This window comes from Lutra lutra, chromosome 1, assembly GCF_902655055.1.
Source record: "Lutra lutra chromosome 1, mLutLut1.2, whole genome shotgun sequence".
Taxonomy (NCBI): domain Eukaryota; kingdom Metazoa; phylum Chordata; class Mammalia; order Carnivora; family Mustelidae; genus Lutra; species Lutra lutra.
Genome location: NC_062278.1, coordinates 218,608,044 through 218,634,450, shown reverse-complemented (window position 1 = coordinate 218,634,450; position 26,407 = coordinate 218,608,044). Strand labels below are relative to the sequence as shown.

Here is a 26,407-nt window from a genome sequence, read left to right as displayed (position 1 = left end):
GCATATGCCAGGGCCCTGAGGTGGGAAGTCTGGAAATGGAACTACCATGAGATGAGAGGCTTAAAGATGTGGTTGGGTCTCGTCACTGGGGCCTCATGGGTCCTGTTAAGTGGTTTGGGTTTTAATTCTGAGTGTGACACTGTAGGCAGTACAGTGTAGGAGCACTGTAGGCAGGGGTGGGGGTAGATGATCAAATTTGTATTCAGAGATGACTACTATGTGGAGAAAAGATTGGAGGGGACAATGGAGGATTTAAGGATGTAGAATCCAGAGGAAGGTCTATGGGGATGGAGAAAAGCAAGTAGATGCCAAATGCTACTTGGACAGAGAACCAACAGGGCTTGGGGACCCATTGGATCTGAGGGTGAAGACTTAACAGGTAAACAGAGGTACAGAGAAGTGGAATCACTGGTCCCAGAGCTGGACTGGCTAGGATGTCATTTTGACTATTTCCACAGAAACAAAACAACTTGGAAATTTATTTCTTAGAAGTTCATCCTTTTTCTCCTCGTACATCTTCAACTTGTAGATGGAACAGGGTGACGGGGCTGCCCAGATCATCCCAGCTCCCAGGTGTCTCCAGGCTTGTTGCCTCTCCATTCCTCAGCACTGCGGTTTCCCAAACCATCATCCCCATGGTGAAGGATAGATCAGCCCTCTCTGTCCATGTTCCAGCCCAGGGAGAAGGGAATGAACGAACAGTATGCTTATCATTTCTTCATGTGCCCATTGGGCAGAACTTAGCTACGTGGTCATGTCTAGCTGCAGGAGATTCTGGGAATGCAGTTTTTGACTGGATGGTCATGTTACTAAAAGGAAGCTGGGGAGATGGGTCTGGGGGAATAGCTGCTCTTCTCTGTGTGGAGGTTTGCTGCTGGAGCTTTAACCCAGGTCTTCCGTGCTCCAAAGGCTGAAATGTTGAGTCTCAGACTCTTGTGTCTAGAGTTATGATGCTCATGATGTGGTCCTGGGACCACCATCCTCAGCATCATTCTGGGGCTTGGGAGACATGCAGAATGTCAGGCCCCTTCCTAGACCTGTAGACTCAGCATCTGCTTTTCCCAGATCTGGGACCCAGGTGAGGCAGATGCCGTGGATCTGAGGACCATGCTTGGATGAACAAATGTCCGTGTCAGTGCATCCCACACTTTCCTGGGTGCCCAGGTCACCCAAGGGTCTTGTTAAAATGCAGATTCTGGTTTATCAGTTCTGGGGTGGGGCCTGAGAAGTTGCGTCTCCCTCAAACTCCCAGGCCGTGCTGATGCTCCCCCTTGACAGCACTGAGCAGTTTCCCAGGGCTGTTGTAACCAGTTGCCAACCAACCAGGGGGCTTAGAAGAACAGAAATCTATTTTCTCACTGCTCTGGGGGCCAGAAGTCTGAATTCAAGGTGTCTGCTGGGCTATGCTTTCTCTGACGGCTCCAAGGGAGAGTTGGTTCTGGTGTGGCCGGCAATCCTTGGTTCTTTGGTTTGGAAGCACATCATTCCAGCCTCTGCCTCTGTCGCCCACGTGGGGGTCTCCCTGAGCCTGTCTCTGTGCCTCTTCTCCTCTTCTTATAAGGATGTCAATCATATCAGATTAAGGGACATCCTACTCCAGAAGGATCTCATCCTTGCTGAGGTCTTAACTACATTTACAAAGACCCTACTTCCAAATAAAGTTGCATTCTCAGGGGCCAGGGTTTAGGGCATCAGCATATTTTGGGGGGGGGCACAGTTCAGCCCAGAATAGTCCTCTTCATGCTCTCATGCTGCCTCCCCTTGAAGCCCACCCTGGGGCTCTAACCTGACCTCTTCCTTCTGTACTGTCCAGATGTGAATGAGTGTCTGGATACCACCACGTGCCCAGCCTACGCAACCTGCACCAACACTTTGGATAGTTACTACTGCACTTGCAAACGAGGCTTTCTGTCCAGCAACGGACTGACACAGTTCAGGGACCCAGGAGTGACATGCAAAGGTAAGTATGCACCCCCTCAAAACCCACCAGCATGTTACAGGGAAATCAGGTGGAAGCTGGCTGGGTAGTGGATGTGGATGTAGGTACTTTTTCCCAAATATTTTTTTCTCCCCCTCTCCCTCCCTTAACCTTTTTTTCTTCTCAAATTTTTAAAATTTAAATTCAATTATCCAACACACAGTCCATCATTGTCTTCTTTCTTTTTCTATAATGACAATGATTCCTGCTCACTCAACGTTCCAACAATTCAGAGCTAGCTTTAGGATGAAAATGAAAGTAAAAACCGTGTTGTTTGTCAATATCCAGAAATAACTGCTGATTTCCTTTTAGGTAACCTCCTTTTGGTTGTCTCTCCATGCAGAAAACAAGACTTTCTAACATTCACTGAGTGCCGGGTCACCTGTGAAGGGTTTTCTATACATTTTTACATTAAACTGAGTTCAGGCATCTCTACCATGATGATCTCTACCATACAGAGGAGGAAACTGCTTGGGGCATTGGAATGACTCATTCACGGTCGTGCGGTTGAACTGACCTCCTGACCCACATCTTTCCGACTTTAACAGCAGTTTCTGAATCACATCACCTAGTCGTGGGGTGTTGGGGAAACATATTTACCCTCTGTAAGCCTCAATGTTTCCATCTGTAGAATGAGTGTATAAGACTACCCACCTCAAAAGATAGTTGGGAAAAATAAATGCAGTCATGTGTATGCAGTGTGCTAGGCACAGTACAAGAGGTACTACTGATGTAAGTAGCATAATTTGAAATAATCCCCAGAATGAGCAAAGTTCTTTGTTTGCATTTTTATGCTTAGATCCCAGTTTTCCCCTTGATAGTCAAGATCTGACTGTGCCTCTGAATAAGACCAGGGGTTGGCAAACTCTTTTGTGCAAGGGGCCAAAGACTAAATGTTTTGGAGGTTGCAAGCAGAATGATCTCTCTCATGACTAGTTAATACTCCAGTTGTAGTGAGAAAGCAGCCATAGGCGATACACGAATGAATGGGTGTGGTTTTGTTCCAACAAAACTTTATTTATACAAACAGGTGGTAGACTGATTTGACCCCTGAGCTGTACTTTGCTGGGCTCTGAAAAAGAAAATTCATTTCTATTATTTTAGTACCCAGAGTGTTCCCAAATCTTTCTTTACCTTTGGGTTACAGTTTGTGGGTTATTTGGTAAGCTTCAATAGTCCTGATGGGCCCTGGTTTCAAAATTTGGGTCGAAACCAACATTCCCCATCTAGAAAATTATGACTACTGCAGCAAGGATTTCATCTCCTTTACATCTTTGATCCTCCTATGGGGCCTGATATCTTGTGAGTATCCAATAGATACTTGTTGAATGAAGGAACATGTTACCTCCTTCTTTATGTCAACTACAGATTTAATCAGCCTTAATTGGTTGTTTCTAATGTTTTACTGCATTAGATAAAGGCGTGATGAACATTCCTGTGGTCTGATCTTGATGTACAGGGGCAGCTCCAGATTTCTGTCTAGGAAGGGCACAATTTCTGGGAGGGGCTGTAAGAGACTTGCCTTGAAGCTGTATTTGCATGACAAGTATATAGCAAGGGTTTAGGATGACTTGGCAGATCAGGGCTGAAGGAAACTTGTGCTGGACCACACCATGGTACCACAACTGGACAATTTTATGGGTCCTCAAATGAGTAAATTGTTCTATGTGGCTTTGCAAATTATTCTTTTTTTAAAAAAAGACATTTATTTATTTATTTATTTATTTATTTGTCAGAGAGAGAGAGAGAGAGAATACACACAAGCAGGGGGCATGGCAACCAGACACAGAAATAGGCTCCCTGCTGAGCAGAGATCCCAATGTGGGACTCAATCCCAAGACTCTGGGATCATGACCTGAGCCAAAGGCAGCCAATTACTGACTGAGCCACCCAGGTGTCCTAAATTGTTATTTTACAGTCTACTGCTGGGTAGCAGAACACCTGCAAATTTTGTACATGAAAATAAGGGCAACCATTTATTCTGTTCATGAATGTCTCTGTCATCTGGGTTGAGTTTGGTGAGTGTGGCTTGTCTCTGTTCCATGCAGTGTCAGTTCAGTTGGCTCCAGTAGGGGCTAGAGGGTCCACTTTAAAGAGAGCACACTCACACGGCTGGTAGCTGGTGCTGGCCTCCAGCTGGCTGCTGCACCAGGGCTGTGGGCTGAGGGTCTTGGGTCTTCACCATGTGAGCTGCTTTTTTCATGGCTGCTTGGGCTTCCTCACAGTATGGTGGTCAAGTTCCAAGAGAACAAGGAGGGAATGCATGGTGTCTTTATGACTTAGAATCACCACCCTCACGGTCACAGCATGCTTAGATCCAAGGGGAGGGAATAGAGACCCTACTGCTTTCCAGAAGGAATACAAATTCACATAGAATGAAGTGCATATGGCATGGAAGACCTCATTTCTGCCATCTTTGAAAACACAATCTGCTACACAAGATGAGGCAAATTTGTAACTCCAACTCTTTCTGTGTCCAGATATAGATGAATGTTCTCAAAGCTCCTCAAGATGTGGTCCCCACTCAGTCTGCAGAAACCTTCTGGGGAGGTACAAGTGCAGCTGTATCCCTGGTTTCTCTTCTCCCACTGGAAATGACTGGATCCCAGGAAATCCAGATAATTTCTCCTGCAGAGGTAATGCTCTTGGGCATGACTTTTTGGTGAACAGTGATCACTTGAGTTGGATACATGTGTCCCTCACATTAGACACACCATCTTCGGTCTGCCCACTCTCCTCTACTGCTCCTCAGACATCAACGAGTGCCTCTCCAGTGGCATCTGCCCAGAGCATGCAGAGTGTGTCAACTCCTTGGGAAGCTATGAATGCAGCTGCCAGAGTGGATTCCTCTCTCACAACTCTGCCTGTGAAGGTATAGAGAATCTGCTGTACCCTAGACGCCCTCCTCCCCACACCTCCATATTAAATCAGTCATCATATCTTGGGGAATTTACCTGTTAAATATGTCTCAAATCTCTCCATTCTTCCCATCCTCGGTCTGGGTTTCCCTGCTATTTTACCAGCCTCCTCACTGGGCTTTCCCTTCCTCCAGTCTTGACCATCAAATCCATTCTCCAAACTGTAGCCAGAATGTTCTCACGAGATGCAAGGGCTCCATCTTCCTGAGTGTTGTGCAGTACTACTGTTCTCCATGCTCATTTGGAGGGAGAGTGACCCCATCAAGCAAGGCATGGAGTGATCAAGCCCTTATCACATCCCCTTGGCTTGGACTGAGAGATATTTGAAGTCCTCTCTGATTTTTCTGATCCACTTGTAGCAGTTAGCTAAGCTGAGTAACAAATCAGTCTGAAAGCCAGTGGCTAGAAACTAACACCATCTATTTGGCTTTCTATTTTGTGCATTGGAAGTTTAGGTTGGGCTCTGCCTGTCAGTTCCTTGGGTCTCTGTTGGGCTTCTTATGTATCTGTGGTCAGCTGAGGGTCAGCTTTGCTCATCTCAGCTGGGCTGCCTAGCATGCCAGGGGGATGATCTGGGATGTTTCATCTTTCTTCTACTTTGTCTCTCATTCTTGTTAGGTGAGTCTAGAGCTTGTTCATATGGAGGAAGCAAGGATCCCAAAGAATGAGCAGAAGCAAAGAACTTCTCTAGCAGTCTACATATGGAACTGACACCAAATCACTTCTGCCACATTCTTTTGGCCAGCAGAAGTCATACACCAGCTAGATTCAAGGAGTAGGGACACAAGCTCCACAGCTTAAAGAGGAGTGGCAAAAAGTCACATTGATTGGCACCATGGTGTAGGCAGTGGGAGAGTAAAGAAGGAAGGATGGCCATGTCTATGGTCATTACTCTTTGGAGCTATTTACCACTCTCCTCTTACATACATTGGGCCAGAATTAATTCTCACGGCCATGCCTAACTGCAAGGGAGATGAGGGGGAAGGGGAGAACATGCACGGCAAGTCTGTTTTCTGACTCCTGTTCTTATTTCTTTATCCATTTTGACTTGGGTTTTCATTTCCACTGATCAGATGTGGATGAATGTGCTGATCCCGGAATTTGCCCAGAGCATGCGACTTGCCACAACAGTCCTGGAAGCTACTCTTGTGTCTGCAACCTAGGGTTTGAATCTAGCAGTGGCAACAGGAACATCCAGGGCCCAGGAGAGACATGTGAAGGTAGGTGGGAGAGATCTGTTGGGGAACAAGATCCAAGTCCGTTGGCCAAGACAGCCCTGGTAGGGGAAGGGTCTGAATGAGTCTGGGCTGAGCTCAAAGCCCTCCCCTGCTAAGCTGAAGCCAATAATCACTCTTTCCTTCCTTCCTTCATTCATTCACTCCTTCACTCATCAGCAAATACTTCATGAGCACCTTCTGTATGCTGGGCACTATTCTAGGGATGGCGGATACAGCAGTAACTAACAGAGGCAAAATTATTTGCTCTCCTGGAACTCATCATCCAGCATTCAGGGAGATAGATAGCAATAGAAATCATGAACAGAGTGTGCCAGGAATAGTTGAAGGAGATAAAGATAAAGAAGGCAGGAATGTGGACAGGGAGTGCTGAGGATGGGGGTCTCCATCGAATAGGGTGGTAAGGAAAGGCTATGTTGAGAAGCTGATATTTGAGAAAAGATGTGAAGGGTGTGAGGGAGTGAGATATTGGGTATCTGGGGAAGGGTGTTCCAGGAGGAGGAAACAGCAGGTATGGAGGCCGGGAGTCAGAATCCCGGCCAAGGTGTTGTGCTTTTCCACTCACGTGCTCACTGTCTTCCCAATAACCTGATGGTGTCAGTATATTTTATACACATTGTACAGATGAGGAAACTGAACCTCCGTTGTGCTGGAACAGTCTCCCGCAGTCAGATAGGAAGCAGGGGAGTCCGGATCCGAATGCCGTCGAGTGTGACTGCACACCCTGTGCTCTAACCATCATGCTATTTGGCCTTCATGTGAGGCTGCCACCTCCAGCAACCCAGGGTGGGGGCTTGTCTAGGGCCGGCATCCACGTAACCCCCAAATTCCCAGACTCTGACTCAAGACAGCCTGGGAAGCGGTCCTCTAACAATTCCAGAACCAGACAGAGCCTGATTTTTAAATCCTGGGTGTGCCTTTCACAGGCTGTGCGATAACTGTGAAGCATCAGTTTCCTTATCTGGAAAACGGAAATAATGTTGGTGCGCACCTCTCGGGGGCTGCTGGCAGCATTCCTTGAGCAGGTGCATGTAGGATCTCCCTCAGCACCTGTCACAAAAGTCTCAACATGTCACCAGCTAATTTTTTATTTTAGTTAGCAAATACTTAGCTCAGATTTGCTATCCTCTGGGCTCTTTTCTGAGGCTTTCGCAGACATCACCTTATTTAATGCTCCAAACAACCCAGTGGGGTGAGTATTGTCCCTGTGCCCAACTGACAGGTGATGGTGCTGAGATGCACAGAGGCGAATTATCTTGTCCACGCATTAGTCAGCTCTGGGCCACCGGAACAAAATGCCGCAGATGGGGCAGGTTCAACAACTAGATTTATTTTGTCTCTCTTCTGGAGGCTGGAAGTCTGAGATCATGGTCAGTCAGAGAGGGCTTTCTTCCTGGCTTCTGGATGACCACCTTCATGCTGCATCCTCACTGAGCTCTGGTGTCTCTTCCTCTTCTTTGAAGGGCATCGATCCTATCTTAAGATCTCCTCTTAACCTCATCATCTTGCAAAGGCCCCATGTCCAAACACCACAGAGTGTTAGGGCTTTCACATATGAATCCGGTGTGTAGCGTGGTGAATCATTCAGTGCACAGCTCCCAGTAACACACAGACTGTAGGGACAGAGCCAGGCTGGGAGCCCAGGCTGTCTGCGCCCTCCAACCCCACTCAGACACCTCTTAATCATTGTTATTGATAACATAGTGATTCCTTGGAAAGGAATTGAGATTTATGAAAGAAAGAGTGAGGCCAGTGAGTTCCAGGCTGAGGGAGCAGAGAATAAGCCTTCACGAACCTACAGGTAACCAGTGAATCGGGATCAGGAATTACCAGGGGATTAGACATGAAAGATAAGCTCGGTGAGCTTCTGTGGGACCAGACTCTTGGGGTCTCCTGTGTTCTGATGAGGAGTTTGGATTTTTATGCCGTGCCACAGAGAGCCTCATCAGGAGTTCTGTGTGAGTCACAGACCTGCCTCTTTGCCGTTCCTTTCAGCAGAGTTTAGGAGGGTGCGAGAAGAGCCCAGGAGCTTCACTGGCTCCGGTCTGGGTGGGGTTGTGCTCTGCCAGGCCCTAGGCATCCTTCATCCTTTTGACTTAGACTGGTTTCCTGCCTAGATGTGGACGAATGTGCCAGGAACTCAACTCTTTGCGGCCTGGATTCCATCTGTGTCAACACCCTGGGAAAATACAATTGCTCCTGCCTGCCTGGGTTCTTTTCACCTGCTGTTTGGACCCCTGAGAATTCAGAGGATTTCAGATGTGTAGGTAATGCTCGAAGGTGTGTCAGGCGCTTTCCACCCATGGCAAACCACCCTGAAAAGTAGGGCTTACAAACAAGGCTCTGTGCTTGCTCGTGATTCTGTGGGCTGACCGAATGCTTTTTCTGGGTCACTAGGATGGCTGCCAGGTCCAAAACGGGCTCACTTACGTGGCTCGTAGTTGGTGCTGGTGTCTGGCTGGGAGCTCAGCTGAGCCCCTCAGTTTCCCTCGTGGGCCCATCCTCGTGGATTCTTGGGCTTCCTCAGAGCATGGCAGCTAGTTTCCAGGAAGGGAAGCTGCAAGGGGAAGGAAGCAGAAACTGGGATCTTGTAAGACCTGGGCTTGGAAGTCCCAGAACATTGCTTCTGCCACATTCTCCCAGCCAATGTCCCGGGGCAAGGCTAGATGCCAACGAAGGGGAAATTAACTCCCCATCTTGCTGGGGGAACAAGATCTGCACACAGGAAACGGAGGCACTGATGGCGGCCGTCTCTGGAGGATCTACTCTACTAAGGAACATGTCTTATGTTCTTTGAGCTTCCCCCCCTTCTCACGGCAAATACGTGCTTCTTTTCATTAAAAAGGTTCTTTTCATTCACTGATCTTCAACAGCTGCTGATGTTGCTGGAGGGAGAACAGCAGAGAGGCAAATCTGAGAGGGACCGTAGAGAGAAACTGGTACAGCATTCCAGGCTGCTAGGCATCTTCTCAGGACCCCTTGACACTCAGACTATCACCGCTCTTAATTGTTTTACCTACTCAGTAGTTTTCACTTTGCATGAAGGAAGGGTTCCCTAGCCAAAACAGTTTCGCAAACCACACAGCTAGTCCAGCTCCATATGCAAGATGTAAATTCTACTTGTGCTATTTGTTAAGGGCTATTTCTGATGATGATGATGATGTTCAGTTAGCCAACATGTAGTTTTTGATGTAGTGTTCAACGATTCATTAGTTGCACAGGGAGTTGCTGTGGGCACTATTTCCTTTTTTAAAAAAGATTTTATTTATTTGAGAGAGAGAGAGTACAAATGGAGGGGAAAGGTAGAGGGAGAAGCAGGCTCCCTCCTAAGCCTGGAGCTGGATGCAGGGCTCGATACCAAGACCCTGGGATCATGACCTGAGCTGAAGGCAGACACTTAACCAACTGAGCCACCCAGGTGCCCCCCATATGTGCTATTTCTGTTGAGTGTTCCACCTAGCAGACACTTAAATGTGTCTGTCAATGGGGAGCTCCCTATTAAAAGAAAGGCACTCTTTGGTTAGAGATACTTTCTGTGACATCAAGAGGAAAACCACTTCCCTGTACCTTCCAACTGTGGGTCATTCTCCTGTCCTTTGAGATCTCCAAATGAGTCTACATTCATATCATAAGGACTTCTCCCAATGCTCCATGGTAATGGCCGGTATAACACACCGTGTGCTTGCACAGGCCGCTAATGGATGTTGCCTGTTTATTCCTCCTGTTTTGTGAATTGACAGAGGAATATGAAAACTGTTGTCTTTACCTCCCTCCTGCTTATTTTTTCCCAGGACATTCTATTCCATATATCCCTTATGGCTCAGAAACCCCCAGAGGGAGAGGTAACCCCATAGTGCCACAGTGACCTGGCATTACCCTATATGGGCAGGCCAGGATTCCTCAATTCTGGTGCTACTGACATTTTGGGCTAGATAGTTCTTTGTGGTGGGAGGCGGTCCTGGGAAGTACAGGATGTTTGGCAGTATCTGCGGCTTCTACCTACCACATCACCCTCTACCCCTAGCCCAGTCACGACAACCAAAGATATCTCCAGACAATGCCCAATGTCCCCTGGCAGGGGGTAGAGGGGACACACTGCCCTCAGCGGAGAATCACCAGCTTAACACTAACAGAAATTTCTTACTCTCATTACTATCCAATGTAGACATACCTGGCCAGTGGTCAGCCTTTCTCCACACCATTTTCTTGCACCTGTTGGTTCTCATATCGCTTATAGCTTTGGAATCCCTGTTTCAGCCAGTGGTGGGAAAGAGAGAAAGCACACCCGCTTTGCAAACACCTTGGCCCAAAAGTGACAAATGTCATATCTGCTCCTATTCTGAACATGAAAACTGGTCACATGGCCCCACCTAGACGCAGAGGGTTCTGGGAAATGTAGTCCCTGCTTGGGCTACCATTTTTTAGGGATAACTCTATGCATTGGAAGCATGACTTTTGTAGGATTGCTATCCAACTCTGCCTCATGCCCATTCTCTACACTATAGATGTTGATGAGTGCCTCCATATGTGCCCTTCCAACGCAACGTGCACCAACACCCCTGGGAGCTACTTTTGCACCTGCTCTCCTGGCTTTGCACCAAGTAATGGACAGCCGAGCTTCACAGAACAAGGAGTCCATTGTAGAGGTGAGAAGAGGGTTTGCTGTACATCCCTGGAAAGAAGTATCTCCTGGTTCTTCTGGGTTGTTTGATATTCTCAAGTTCTTTGCAGATATTGATGAATGCTCCCAAGATCCATCACCATGTGGCCCCAATTCTGTCTGCACCAATGCCTTGGGCTCCTACAGCTGTAGCTGCATTGGAGGCTTTCAACGCAATCCTGAAGGCTCCTTGAACTTCAGCTGCAAAAGTAATCATCTCTTTGTGTCTCTTGGCAATGGAATCTGTCTTGGTTTGGTTGTGAAATCCTCAAGCTACTCAAACTCTGGATCTTCCTCTTACCTTTACCTCATCTACAATTCTCTCTTTTCCAAGGTATTCATTCACTCATTGATTAATTTACTCATTCAATAAATTATTCTTGGAACATCTATTAGTCAAACAGGCCCCTGCACTAGTCATTGATGATTCAGTCCTGGATGTGATGGGCATGATATTTGTCTTCATGTAATTTATAGTCTAGGGAAGGAAGTAGAGAGATCACACATTATTATTTAATAAGAACAATGAGTGTGACTCCCCCAAAAATCATAGTATGATTCAGAGTGAGTAATGAGATTTTATATACTCTGGGCAAGTGACATTTAAGTTGAAGTTTGATGGAAGGGTAGGAATTATCTAGATGAAAAGTGGAGAGCTCAGTGTGACGGGTTATGGCATGTGCAAAGGCCCTGAGGCTAACACAGAGTCAGGACCAGGGGAAATGGCATTAGGTGCACCTGAGGACGTGGGCAGAGGTCAGATCCTGCAGGAACTGGTGAGCCACATGAGGAATTTCGGAGATTTTTTTTTCCTCCTGAAAACGATAGGGAAGTGAATGGTTTAAATTTTTTGAAATTGTGGATGACTTGATACATTAAAAATAGAGGTAGCTTACCTGGAGGCAATGAAGTATAATAATAAAAGGAATACATTCAGGGTCCTCGCCAACATGAGAGCTAGTATATCATCAGTGCCATTGTGTTTTCTATATGCTCCTTCCCCATTAGATCTCCCTTAGTCCTCCCAGAGGGGACTATTTGGAAATTTGTGTTTATAATTCCCCTACTTTAAAAAAAATGCCTCCCATGTATGCATCCCTAAACAATATGTCCCTTAGTTTTGTTTGCTTTGGAGTATTATAAAAATGGCCTCATGCGCTGGGTGGTCTTTGCCAACCTGCTCTTTCTACTCAGTCTCCTGCTTCTCAGAGTCCCTGATGTTTCAATGTGTGGCTGTCATATAATCTGGTAATGGATGGATTTGAAGCAGGAGATCATGAAATCAGACTTGACTTTTAATCATAGCTTGCTGTGGTTGAGTTTTAACTTGGTTGCTTTTGTTTTCTTCCTAGGGACTCCCTTCAAGTGTAAAGAAGATGTGATACCCAACAATAAACAAGTCCAGCTCTGCCAAGTGGGAGCAGCAGTGGAGCCTGAATATGTAAGTATTTTTAAGGTTTCTAGCTCTTGAGTTTCCTAGAAGAACTTCTAGAAGTTCCTAGAAGGTCCCTAGAAGCCACTCAGGTGGGATGTTGTTTCGCAGTTTTAACAAAGGCCAGAATAATGGTGACCTAAGTTGTATAACAGTTTATTTCTCTCCTTGTAAACAATCTGAGGGTCAGCTGTGGAGAGTTGGTGGGATGGCTCCTTAAATGCTCTGCCATCATCAACACAAGCCTCCCACTCTGTGGCCCAAGATGGCTGCTCCAGCCCCTGCCATCATGTCTGCATTTCAGCTGGTGGGCAGCAGGGAGGGCAAAGTGAAAGGCATAGTTCTTCTCTTTAAGAGTATAACCCAGTATCACTTCTGTTTATATCTGGCTTTAAGGAAAGCTGAGAAGGGAGGATATTTGCCTATCTAAAACTTGAGAGTTCTTTCACTAAAAGAAGAAAGGATGTTGGAGTCTCATTACCCGTGAGGGTGCTGGTTCTGTGTCTGTATGATGTGGGAGGGGTGATGCACAGCCCCTGGGCCAGGCAAAGAGGAATTTGGATGTCCTAATTCTCCAATGAAGTTGTTCCAGAAACTTGAGCTTCCACGAGCATCTTTAGGAATTGATGTCACAATTTTCAAGATGAGCTTATAAATTAGCTTGGGAATTCCCATGCACTTGGGACCATTGCTGTTGTTTTTTGAAAAGAGTGTGGTGAGATACACCTAAAACGTCACCATTCCAACACTTTATTTTTTATTTAAAAAGTTTTTTAAGTGTTCATCTAGCCAGCATAGAGTACATCATAAATTTTGTTGCAGTGCAATTAATATACTACAATGGTGTGCAATCATCACTTCTAGCCCTCAAACATTTTCATCCCCTCAAAGGAAACTGTATCCCCAACAACATTGTCCTCCAGTGCCCCCTGGAGGAACTGGCCCCTGGTAGACACTGATATGCTCTCTGTGTCCATCCATTGGTCTATTCTGCATATTTCATACAAATGTAATCATACAGTACGTGGTTTTTGGTGTGTGCATGCTTCTCTCACTGAGTATGATGTTTCCAAGGCTCATCCACATTATAGCAGGTGTCAATGCTTTATTCCTCTTTGTGGCTGAATCATAATCGATTTGGACCACTGGATTTTTTTTTCATACATTCCCCCATCTTTGACCACCCCCCCAAGTAGTTTTGCTGTTTCTTTGCATTTGTTTCTTTTATTCATTGAAGAGAAAGCTTCCGTGGCTCCAGTTCTGCTCAAATGGTGAGTTTCTGTTTTCCTGAGAATTCTAGAGCCTCCTGACACCTTAGGAGTTTAGGACCACCCTTATGGTGGACTGGGTGGCCAGTGGGTGCTTCACATGCTGGGGCATCGACTGGTCAGTGCTCACTCATGCTCTTCCTCTGGGGCACAGGGTTCCTTCTGCACATTAATGAATGCCACCTTCAGTGTTCTGGACGATGCCTGCGAAAACAGGACAGCTGAGGTCTCTCTGAAGGTAACAAGAAAGTCTTCGTAATCGGGTTTGAGCTTCAGACAACTTGGGGGACACATGGGGTACAGAAAGTCCTCTTTATAATTAATGGGCCAAGTTATCCTGTAATTTATTACAGTTATAAGGTTTTAAAATGTAGCATGCAGTCAGGTTGCCCTTCTCTGTCCAGTTTTATGAGTTTTATTACGTAAATAGATCTGTGTAATCACCACCGCCATCAGAATATGGAGCAGTTCCTTTTCCTTCCCAAACTCTCCCTGGGGCTTCCCGCCCTTTTTTTTTTTTTTAAGATTTTATTTTTATTTATTTGACAGAGAGAGAGACACAGTGAGAGAGGGAACACACGCAGGGGGAGTGGGAGAGGGAGAAGCAGGTTTCCTGCTGAGCAGGAAGCCCGATGTGATACGGGGCTTGATCCTAGGACCCTGGGATCATGACCCGAGCAGGAGACAGACGCTTAGCGACTGAGTCACCCAGGCACCCCAGGGGCTTCCCCTTTATTGTCAGATCCTCCCTCCACCACCAGCCCCAGTAAATTTTCATCATTAGAGTCTTGTCTTTTCAAGAATAGTATATAAATAGAATCATACGAGATGTGGCCCCTTCCTTCCTTCCTCTTTCTTTCTTTCTTTCTTTCTTTCTTTCTTTCTTTCTTTCTTTCTTTCTTTCTTTCTTTCTCGCTCTCTGCCTCCCTCTTTCTTTCTTTCTTTTAGGGATTTTTATTTATTTATTTGGGGAGGGAGAGAGAAAGAGAGAGAGAGAAAGAGCATGAGCAGGGGAGAGAGGCAGAAGGAGAGGAAGAAGCAGAGGGAGAAGGAGAAGCAGTCTCCCTGCTGAGCAGGGAGGCCCAGGTGGGGCTTGATTCCAGGCCCCTGGATCATGACCTGAGCTGAAGGCAGGCGTCTCACTTTCTGAACCACCCAGGCGCCCCAGGATGTGGCTTCTATCACTCAGCATAATGCCTTTGAGATTCATCAAGGTTGTGATCAATAGTTCCAATTCTATTTTTTTTCCAATTCTTATTTTTGTATAACTGTTAGTGACATCGTCTACAGTCACAGCATTGTATAACCACCATCTCCATCCCCGCAAAAGGAAACTTGTACCCCCAAAGCAGCTGGTCCTCATCCCTCCCTCCCCCAGCCCCTGGCAACCACCAGTGTGGTTTCTGACTTGGTAGACGTACTTGTTCTGGGTATGTTGTAAAAAAGGAGTCCTACAAGATGTGGTCTTTTGTGTCTGGCTTCTTACTCTGAGGGTAACATTTTTTTTTTTTTTTGAGGGTAACATTTTCAAGGTTCACGCCCAGTGAAACACACATGGGTGCTTCATTCCTTTTTATGGCCGAGTACTAGCCTGCTTTATGGAGGTACCACGGTTTAGCCATTCATCTGGGAAGGACATCTGAGCTGTTTCCACGAGACCAACATCTTCTCCTTCCCCTGACCCCACCTCAGCTTTGGGCAATAATGAGGAGAGCTGCTGTAAACATTCACACACAGTTTGCATGTCTGTGTGTCTGTCCGGTGGGGACAGTGTGTGTCCCTGATTTTTCATTTCTCCAGGGTAAATACCTAGAGATGGGATTACAATGGTAGGTTTTAAAACCTAGTTTTTCTTAAGACTTCAAGTTGGACTCAAAGCTGTTGTTAGCTTATCAATAAATTTGGTTGGTTTTGTACCAAAATCAGAATAGTACTTGCATTTGTAATTTGATTTTAAATTTTTAATTTTAAATAATAACAAACTATTTAAATTAATTACTAATAAATTATTGATGTATTGGCAAAACATATTTATTCATCAAGTGTACATTCACTCATAGGGTTTTCAGATTAAATTTCCATAGATGAATCATTTTTTACAAATTTAATTAGGTTCCCTCCATTTTATTTATTTTTTAAAGATCTTACTTATTTATTTGACAGAGAGAGATCACAAGAAGGCAGAGAGGCAGGCAGAGGGAGAGGGGGAAGCAAGCTCCCCGCTGAGCAGAGAGCCCGATGTGGGGCTCTATCTCAGAACCCTAGGATCATGACCTGAGTTGAAGGCAGAGGCTTTAACCCACTGAGCCACCCAGGCGCCCCTGTTCCCTTCATTTTATACTATGCTTATGAATATTCTTATTTCCCTCCAAATTTCAAATACCTAATGAGGAAGATTTACTAACCTAGAAGGCAAAGTCATATGCTTTCAAGGGATTCATATATCCAATGTATCAAATACATAAATACATAAATCAAATGTATAAATGTACTAATTCAGATGTTTTAAATGTTCAAAACCATTTATCAACAGCTGTGTTCTCTTGCAGTGTTCATATTGAATACACATTTATCACACATCTAATCCCTTTGGGCAGTGAAATCCCGTGATCAATCAGTTAGCTTCTCTAACGTGTTGAATTGTTTCAAACCCTTTCAAAACCATTTTCTGGGGACACCTGGGTGACTCAGTGGATTAAGCCTCTACCTTCAGTTCAGGTCATGATCTCAGGGTCCTGGGATTGAGTTCCCCTTCGGGATCTCTGCTTGACAGGGAGCCTACTTTCTTTTCTCTGTCTCTCTGCCTGTCTCTCTGCCTGCTTGTGATCTCTGTCTGTCAAATAAATAAATAAAATCTTAAAAAAAAGAAGTTTTCCAGATTATGCCAAAGATCACAAAACTTTCTAAAGTGAACACAAGAGTATTAACCCCGTGGAGTCTAAGTTTGCCTACTGATTTTTTTTTTTTTACCTCCCCAAGGAAATAAAACAGTGTTCCCAGTTTAGAATAGATCTCACATTTCAAAGGGAGTTTAATGAGGTTTCCTCAGCCATAGAATTGAGGACCGCATTTTTTTTTAAACGGATTCAAAGCCCACAAAAACTTTTTATTTATAAGATTTTAAAAAATATTTTTATTAACATACAATGTATTATTAGCCCCAGGGGTACAGGTCTGTGAATCGCCAGGTTTACACACTTCACAGCGCTCACGATAGCACATACCCTCCCCAGGGTCCATTGAGGACCACATTTTTTCAGGATGATTCTACCTGAGATTTTTCTCTGCGTTGGTGGGGAGGATCCTTACGCTCATGCCTTGCAATTGGGATATGGTTACAGAACTCAGTGCGTCCTGTTTCTCCAGAAGGAACAACTTTCAAGTTGTACCGTCATCCAGGTTTTACTGAAATTCTTTTCATGTTTTTAAAAAAAGATTTATTTATTAATTTTAGAGATTGTGTGTGAGAGAGAGAGAGCTGGAGGAGGGCCAGGGGAGACAGACAGAATCTCAAGCAGACTCCCTACTGAGTGTGGAGCCCAATGCAGGGGTGGACCCCATGACCCTGAGGTCATGAACTGAGCCGTATCAAGAGTTGGATCCTTAACCGACAGAGCCACCCAGATGCCCCTCTTTTCATGTTTCTACTGCCCAGTTTGGATAAATAGAAATTGGTATTCCTACCAGGATTTCCGTTAATTTCCTTCCCCATCTGTCTGGAGTCAATTAATTTCTTCTTCGTATTTATTAAGTCGAGAGTCCTTTTTTTTTTTTTTTTAATTTTTTTATTTTTTCAGCATAACAGTATTCATTATTTTTGCACCACACCCAGTGCTCCATGCAATCCGTGCCCTCTACAATACCCACCACCTGGTGCCCCCAACCTCCCACCCCCCACCCCTTCAAAATTCTCAGATCGTTTTTCAGAGTCCATAGTCTCTCATGGTTCACCTCCCCTTCCAATTTCCCTCAACTCCCTTCTCCTCTCCATCTCCCCTTGTCCTCCATGCTATTTGTTATGCTCCAGAGAGTCCTTTTCATACTTTTGTTTTGTTGGGGTCAGAGTCACATTGTAGAAGTCAACTTACTGACAATCAGTAAATGGAATCGTATCAACATTAATATTAATATTGTTATTGCTATTCTTTCCTTTATTCCTCCATAGACATAATCGATGGAGGAACATTGATCATAGACATAATCGATGGAGGAACATCCAATGGTTAACATTTGGATGTGTATCTTTCCATACCCTTCCACTCTGTGAGTGCCCCCCCAACACACACACACTGAAGCCATTCAGTGAACACCTACTAGAAGGATTTAGCCTCTGATACCAGCCTGCCAAGGTTCAAGTCTTAGTTCTGCCACCTCCTAGATGTGTGTCCTGTCTCCCCATCCAAAAATGGACACAATAGTCTCCACTTCACAGATATCTTCCTAAAATGAACATACATAAGACACAATACCTGGGTTATAGTAAGTATTGATTACTTTTTATGTCTATGTGCCAGAAACAGTAATATCATAAGTACAACCATTTTAATGAAAGTACTTGTTTTCTCAGTGAAATGAGATACTATATACATTATATATATATATAATTTTTATGTATATATGTATGTATATACATGTATTTCAGTGTATGTATATATGTATATATATACAATCTATTTCAGTGTGTATATATATAGATACACATTGTATATATACAATGTGTGTATGTGTGTGTGTGTGTGTATATATATATATATATATATACAATTTTTAAGCATTTCTGGAAGGATTAATTCCAGGAAGAGAAATCGCTGGGTCAGAGCTATGTGCACGCGATGTTATTCCAGGCACTCATTTAAAGGCTACACCAGGGCACCCAGGTGGCTCAGTCAATTGAGCATCTGCCTTCAGCTCAGGTCATGATCCCGGGGTCCTGGGATCAAGTCCCATGTTGGGCTCCCTGCTCAGTGGGGAGACTTTTTCTCCCTCTTTTCCTGCTGCTCCCCCTGCTTGTGTTCACTCTCTAGCTGTCTCTCTCCCTGTCAAATAAATAAATAAAATCTTTAAAAAAAATAAAGGCTACACCACTTTGCATCCCAGGGAGGCCTTTGGGATCAGGAAAAAGAAGCTGAGTAGATGCCTTTTTAATTCTTCATTGGTCTAGACTGTCACACACTCTCTTGAGGAGAGAGAGAGAAGGGAAAGAGAGAGGCCAGAGAGAGAGGGAAAGAGGGAGAAGGAGGAAGAGAGAAAGGAAGGAGAGAGTGGAAGGGAGAGAGAGGGAGGGGGAGGGAGAGGGAACAGCTGCTGTTCCAGGGGTCTGGGAAGAGGGAGAGCGTGCACAGCATGCAAACACCTTTCCTTGCAGAATACAGCTGAGAGCCTTGCCTCTGTGCTCAAGCAAACATCCACATGGTCCAACTTCACCAAAGAAGAGACCTCTGCTCTGGCCACTGTGGTCCTGGAGAGTGTGAAAAGCAGCATGCTGGCAGCTTTCCTGAACCCCTCGGCCAATGTCAGTCAGACTGTTCGGACTGAACACTTAGGTAACAGGGCAAGGTTACACCTGGGCACTGGCTTGAAGCAGGGCTCTGGGCGATGTGATCCTCCACCACTTTCCTATATCCCATTTCTCCAGTGGTTTCAAACCTCTGAAGTCACAGAAGTCACAGAGCCAGTCCAAGGATATGAACAACATCTCCCATTTACGGAATGGCTGACATTGAGTTCAGAGTGTGGCCAGATAGGGTTTGGAGTGTGTTCTCTGTTTGACAACCGTGCTGAGTCCCACAGTAAATGCAGCCAGTATATGAGATGGGGAAAGTGCTATAAAGAAAAATACAGCCAGGCTAAGTTGGCTTGAGAGGGTCAGGCGTGGGAGGGACGAGCTGTGTTCGTATTTGGTGAGTTCAAGGAACAGTGGAGAGGCCAGCGTGGCCAAAGTGAAGTAGAGAATCATAGAGCCTGCAGGAGAAGGGGTCAGAAACGGAGGGGAGAGGTGGATTTCGCAGACGAATGTGGGGACTCAGGATTTCATCTGAAGGAAGATTGGGGGCGGGGCACAGAATTGGAGAGTCTGAGAACAGGCATGGCATGATCTGGCTTATATTTTAAAAAGAAAACCTCCGGTTCCTTTACCTATTTTGTTTTCATGAAGACTCCTGTAGTTATGGTCGTGCCGCAGGTGAGGGACCTGCGGCTCAGAGGGTAATTTAAGTCACTGTTCCGTTTGGCACAGCTGGTGAGTGACAGAGCCCTGGTCCGGTCTGCTGGGTTTGCCCCATCCCCTTCCTCTTCCCTTTGGCTTTAGAAAACTTGTCTAAATGCAGAGTAGCTAGAGGGTCGTGACCATTGCTTTCCATCACTGTTGACTTCAACCCCATCTTTCCCTGATGCACCCCTCTGGGGCAAGAGCTCACTCTCACAGCTCCCGCTGGGATTCTTAGTTGTCTGGGGCTCCCATCCTCCTGTCGCTCATCAAGGGCTCAAGATTGTCCAAGTGATGAACTGGCCTTTCTATTCATTGTTTACAATGAGGTATATATAACTTCTTTGGACAGAAATCAAATCCAGGACTCCCTTTCTGAGTGACCTCAGGCAAAGTCTCCCTATCTCCTTTTATCTCCTTTTAAAGATTTTTACTTACTTATTTGTCAGAGAAAGAGGCAGGGGGAGAGAGAGGGAGCACACGCACAAGCAGAGGGAACAGCAGGCCGAGGAAGAAGCAGGCTCCCCACTGAGCAGGGAGCCCAATGCTGGGTTTGATTCCAGGATGCTGGGATCATGACCTGAGCTGAAGGCAGACGCTTCACCGCAATTTCCTTTCACTTCATGTTCCTTTCACTTCGATTTCCTTTTAGAAATTGAAAGCAAAATTATCAAGGAAGGATGCACTGAAGAGAACATGACCTTTCACTTGAAAGCCAAAGGGGACAAGATGGAGATTGCATGTTCCACCATAGAAGAGTCTGACTCCGCAGGTACTGACTTGAACTGAGAATCAAGGAGGGTGGGTGTGGTGTAGTCAATCGGCAGACATCCATCAGTCAACTGGCAGGTGCCCAGACTGGTGAAGGGCTCAGTGAGGTGAGGGCCCTGTCCTCAGGGAGTTTTCCATCAGCTGGGGAAGTCAGATGTTAAATAAATGGATCCCCTCACAATTATGGGGCACCAAGACCTTCACTGTCCAGTTAAGCAGCCACTGGCCCCTTTTGCCAGCGAGCACTTGAAATGTGGCCAGTCTGTGAGTGTAAAACTACACACCAGATTCCAAAGGCTTGGTACAAAAAAAAATGAAGGATAGAAAAATCTCATTCATATTTTTTATATTGCTTATATGTTGAAATGATAATTGTTTGCATGTATTGAGTTAATACATCGTTAAAATCAATTTTTACTTGTTTTTGGCTTTTCTAAAAATTGTAGCTACTAGAAAACTTTAAATTACCTGGGCGATTCATGTTGTATAGCTGGTGGAGAGCGCTGGTCTATAGCAGGGATTGGCAAACTTGTCCTGTAGAGGGTGGGTTGGTAGATATTTTAGGCATTGAGGGCAATACAGTCCCTCACGGTGCAAAGGTGTTCATGCATGGATGGGCGTGGCCATGTTGTAGCCACATTTTTATTTATACAAGAGAGGCAATGGCCAGATTAGCTGGTGGACTGCTGTTGGCCACTTCCCCACCCATTTGCAGTCTGGAGGGCTCAGGGAGCAGGCCTGGGACATCCCTGAAGATCACCAACATTGACGGGGGAAGCCTACCTAAAAGGGGGAGCCAGAATAACCTTGAAAGTAGGAGGCAAACTTATTTCCACTGCTCAGTTTGACTGTCTCTTAAAAATACAAATTTAAATTTATTTTTAAATGTAGCCAACATTTCTCCAGGTGGGAGCAGCTCGGGATTTTTTTTTTAATGGTTTCCATGAGGGTCACCAATCTTGAAGTCCACTGGTTGTACTGGGGTTGCCATCCTCAGAGAGGGTGAGTGGGGTACAGAGTGCATGGGATATTAAAGTGTGTGTGTGTGTGTGTGTTTGTGTGTGTGTGTGTGTGTTGGGTCATCTATAATCACTACTGAGCAAATGATTTTTTTTTTTTTTTGCCTTTGGGGGAATCACAGGCCCCACTGGGGTGGCTTTTGTCTCCTTTTTGGGGATGGAGTCTTTTTTAGACGAGAGCTTCTTCCAAGACCCCCAGACCCCTTTGGCCAACTTCCAGAGTAAGTTGAAGGTGAAGATGAATTCTCGCATTGTACAGGGCATCATGACTGGGGAGAAGAAAGATGGCTTCTCTGACCCAGTCATTTACATGCTGGAGAACATTGAGGTTTGTGAAGAGGTTCCTGCTGAAACCCCTCTACTTATGGAGAATGTCCCATCCCCCAGTGGGCTCAACTTTCCTTTCTGATAGGGACCCGTGAAGGCGGCAAGCTCCTACAGTTTCTTGCAACTCAAGCTGACCCCCCAAATCTATCTTCCGAGGAGAGGGCTTCCCTATTTCTATGTCTTATTCTTCCATCCATCATTGTGCAAGATTGGGCTCAGATTAAGTGATGTTCACGCAGGAACATTTAGAGAAATGTTATTCACATGAGCTATGACCAAGTCAGCGCTAGAGGCAGATCTGATATCTGAGAACTTTCCCTCCCTCCTTGCACGCCAAACATACACCTGCATCTTCTTGCCCCAAATGACTCTTGAATCCGTTTGAAAGAGCATTTCAGGTGACCAGAGCCTTACCATTTTCAGCCGAAGCAGGAATTTGAGAGACCTATCTGTGTTTCCTGGGACACCAACTTGGAGGGTGGTAGGTGGATGTCCTCTGGCTGTGTGGTCCTTGAAGCTTCCAAGACACATACTGTCTGCAGCTGTAATCAAATGATGAACCTGGCCATCATCATGGCTTCTGGGGAGCTCACGGTCAGTACTGATTCTCTGTGTTCTGGCTCCCCAAACCCAAGGGGAAAATATTGAGTAAATATCCATTGTGCATTTCTCATGGCTTTGGGTGTTGTGGGAGTCATGGGCGACAGATGGGGTGTGCAATAACTCTGCCCTTGGAGAATTCAGGGCCTGGCTGGGAAGCTGTGACATGCACTTATAAAATGAGAAGTAACCCTAAGCAGATGCTGAGACAATTACAATCACAGATCTCATTTACAGAGTGCCTACTGTGTTGGACCCTTTATTTTATTTTTTTTTAAAGATTTTTTTTTGTATTTTTTTATTTTTTTTATTTTTTTTTAAATTTTTTTAAATTTTTTTATTTTTTCAGCATAACAGTATTCATTATTTTTGCACCACACCCAGTGCTCCATGCAATCTGTGCCCTCTACAATACCCACCACCTGGTGCCCCCAACCTCCCACCCCCCACCCCTTCAAAATTCTCAGATCATTTTTCAGAGTCCATAGTCTCTCATGGTTTTATTTATTTATTTGACAGAGACAGATCACAAGTAGCCAGAAAGGCAGGCAGAGAGAGAGAGAGAGGGAAGCAGGCTCCCTGCTGAGCAGAGAGCCCGATGCGGGACTCGATCCCAGGACCCTGAGATCATGACCTGAGCCGAAGGCAGCGGCTTAACCCACTGAGCCACTCAGGTGCCCCTGGACCCTTTATTTTAAGTTAAGTGTTTTCAAGCCCTTTTACAGGTTGGGGGCTGAGGCCCCATAGCCCACCTGCTTAGGAAACTCGAGACAAGCCTCGAACCCAGGATAGTCTAGCTCCAGATGTCTCTTTCCACAAAACCATGTATATGGTACAAGCAGTAGTGCTATGGGAATTCAGAAGTGTGTTGGTGAGAGCCAGCAAGTAGTCAGGGAGGGGATGGGATGTGAAGTGAGCCTTGGTGAGTGGGTAGATTCAGTGGAGAGGAAAGACATACAGAACACGCAGTGCATTTCCTGCACAGCTGTGAGCACTTCAAGTATTTTCATTGAATCCTCCTGCAACAACCCTAAAGGGTTACTGTTTGTATCCTCTTTTAACAGATGAGGAAACAGAGGCACAGAGCTGTTAAGTGTCTTGCCCAAGCTCATAAAACTAGGAACTGGCAGAACTGTAGTCTGTTCTCTTAGCCACCACATCGCAAAATCATAGAGAGTAGCTGGTGAGATATTGCCTTGTCACATCTTTAATACACAGAAGGAACTCAAAAATGTAAGATTAATTGTGAATAGGGGAAGTACTCCGCTTGCCATTTCCACTCCCAGAAGTTGGGGCATCTCCGAACGCCTGTGTAGCATCCTGGATCAGGGCAGGAAATAGTAACCACTCTAGGTATTTTGAGCAGGGAATGGGATGCTCACAAAATCACGAGAAGGGATGGAGGAATTGAAGTCAGGGCCTGCCAGTTGGGGTTTGGCTTCAAGATCACCCTTCTGCAGCTGCAATCCAGAGGTCAGAAATTGCTACTGTCAGATCACTCCATATCTGTGCAATCAAAGAAAGGACAGCTGGAATGTGGAGCCCAGCCATAACTTGCTCCTGCCTGCAGAAAGAAAGCTGGTATCTGCCTCCATTCTGCCTTCTAGAACTTCTGTGCATACCTCTCATTGGAGAACCTAAATGACATCCAGGACCCTAGCCCCAGAAGATTCTGGGAAATGTAGTTTATAGGCATCCTGCTCTAGTACGACATGAGGTGGGGCACAGGATAGGGCAGGGGGAGGCAAGGGGATGGGTGCTGATGGATTCCAAAGGATGATGATAGACGATATCTGGTTCACTCTGAGTGTCAAAGGGAGAAAAGTTCCCTGAACCCTTTTTGCCCCAGTCAGGAGTCTGGATAATTATTTTTTTCTGCCTGGAGGAATGTCAGTCCCTCTCTGAGTACTGTATCTCCTTCCTGACAGATGGAGTTCTCCTTGTACCTCATTAGCCACGTGGGGATAATCATCTCCCTGGTGTGTCTCGTCTTGGCCATCGCCACCTTCCTACTGTGCCGTGCCATTCGCAACCACAACACCTACCTCCACCTGCACCTCTGCATCTGCCTCTTCTTGGCCAAGACTCTCTTCATCATCGGTGTAGACAAGACTGGCAACCAGGTCTCACATCCCTTAGACTGTGTCCTCACTCAGCCTCACCATGTCGACATCTGCCCCTGCTCATCCACCCAACAACTTCTATGCTAGTTCCCACCTCAGGACCTTTATATGTGCTATGCCCTCCTTTGATGATACTTGTTCCCAGCTCTTCACCTGGTGGGCTCCTTCTTGTGATAGGTTTCAGTTTAAAATCATTTCCCTGGTCATCTTATATACTGTGGTGGTCTCCCCATTACTGTTTAAACCATTGGTTCTTATTTTTGAGGATTCCGCCCTCTAGAGGACACTCGGTGATATCTAGAGACAGTATTGGTAGGGGAGTTGCTGGCACCCAGTGGAGACTAAGTATGCTGCCAAGCACCCTACAAGACACAGAACAGCTCTCAAGACAGAAAATAACCTGGCAATAATGTTACAAATATCAATAATGTTACAGCTGAGAAACTCTATGCCTTATCAGTCTATTTTGCTTTCTTTCTGAGCATTTATTTGAAACCATTATGATTATTAGTTGTTTTACTTGTGCATCTACACCCCTAAACTAGACTATGAGCAAGAACTTTGGCCAATCTACTCCCTATAACTATACCAGAAACATGGTAGGCTCTCAGGATTTTTACAGAAGGAACACTAGCGACATTTTGCCTGGAGTGATCTTTCTTTATGTGGAATCAACCCTCTCATTGTGGAATGTTTAGCTTCCCAGAACTCAATGCTAGTAGTTCGTGTCACTCCCACCATTTGACCAGGAGTGAGCAAACACTTTCTGCAAAGAGGCAGATATCAATATTTTTGGCTTTGCAGATCCTAGGGTCTCTGCTGTAACCGCTTAACTTTGCTGTTTTAGTGAAAACAGCCATAGAAAATATAGAAATAGATGTGACCATGTGCCCATGAGATGTTATTTACAAAACAGACAGCCAGTCCAATGGCTATGGTTTCCTCATCCCCACACTCAATATCTTCACACATCCTCTGAGGTAGGGTGATCAACTATCCCTTCTTCTCAAAACTCTCTAAGTTTTAACACTGAAAGTCGCATGTCCTGGGAAAAACTAGTCCCAGGCAAACCAGGACAATGGGTCCCCCAACCAAAGGGATGATAGCACCTGCAGGAAGAATATCTCTATAAAGGTTTGTGGAAAGAAGGAATGGGCTGTGTTTGGGGAACTCCAATCAAAGTGTACCCCCACTGTTGTCTGGATCTGCTTCTTGGGCGGTGGGGGGAGGGTGAAATGATCCTGAATGTGCATGCTTCTCCTCTCCAGATGGGCTGTGCCATCATTGCAGGCTTCCTGCACTACCTTTTCCTGGCCTGCTTCTTCTGGATGCTGGTGGAGGCTGTGATGCTCTTCCTTATGGTCAGGAACCTGAAAGTGGTGAATTACTTCAGCTCTCGCAACATCAAGATGTGGTACCTCTGTGCCTTTGGCTATGGGCTCCCAGTGGTGGTGGTGGCTGTCTCTGCCAGTGTGCAACCACAAGGTTATGGGATGCATAATCGGTAAGTGATCTCCTTCTCTCTCCCTGAGGAGCCTACTGCCAGGGTTCATGATGATATTTACAGGAACACCAAGAAGAGCTATAACAGTAGTGGTAATTGAGTCTACCATTTATTGAGCTCTTTATGTTTTGTCAGTCTCAGGCCTGCCATGTACAGTAGCACAGGTTATACACTACACAAATCTAAGAGTCACTATTTGCATTATAATAAAGATAAATGGTGGTGGTATAAACAATGAACTTGGTTGTAAATTTTAAAATCACGGTTTCTGGAGCCAACCTGCTTGGGCTTGAATCCTTGCTCTACCACCTTTTAGCTGTGCTACCTTGGGCAAGTCACTTAACCTCTTTCATACCATTTCCATTTC

At 45.5% G+C, this 26,407-nt stretch overlaps 1 protein-coding gene across 2 annotated transcripts in view; it reads left to right on the top strand.

Moving 5' to 3' along the window:
- The window catches only part of ADGRE1 (adhesion G protein-coupled receptor E1), a 51,551-nt gene that overhangs the window by 13,059 nt on the left and 12,085 nt on the right, over positions 1 to 26,407 (top strand). Inside the window, exons 3-17 of one of the 2 annotated variants that reach the window (XM_047705308.1) lie at positions 1,814 to 1,960; positions 4,459 to 4,614; positions 4,731 to 4,850; positions 5,970 to 6,116; positions 8,249 to 8,398; positions 10,637 to 10,777; positions 10,863 to 11,000; positions 12,144 to 12,232; positions 13,646 to 13,729; positions 18,857 to 19,034; positions 20,349 to 20,468; positions 21,609 to 21,814; positions 22,237 to 22,407; positions 24,342 to 24,536; positions 25,805 to 26,040. In XM_047705308.1, the coding sequence (XP_047561264.1) occupies positions 1,814 to 1,960; positions 4,459 to 4,614; positions 4,731 to 4,850; positions 5,970 to 6,116; positions 8,249 to 8,398; positions 10,637 to 10,777; positions 10,863 to 11,000; positions 12,144 to 12,232; positions 13,646 to 13,729; positions 18,857 to 19,034; positions 20,349 to 20,468; positions 21,609 to 21,814; positions 22,237 to 22,407; positions 24,342 to 24,536; positions 25,805 to 26,040 (2,278 nt within the window). The remainder of the gene's footprint in view (positions 1 to 1,813; positions 1,961 to 4,458; positions 4,615 to 4,730; positions 4,851 to 5,969; positions 6,117 to 8,248; positions 8,399 to 10,636; positions 10,778 to 10,862; positions 11,001 to 12,143; positions 12,233 to 13,645; positions 13,730 to 18,856; positions 19,035 to 20,348; positions 20,469 to 21,608; positions 21,815 to 22,236; positions 22,408 to 24,341; positions 24,537 to 25,804; positions 26,041 to 26,407) is intronic. The other variant, XM_047705316.1, reaches the window with a different exon arrangement.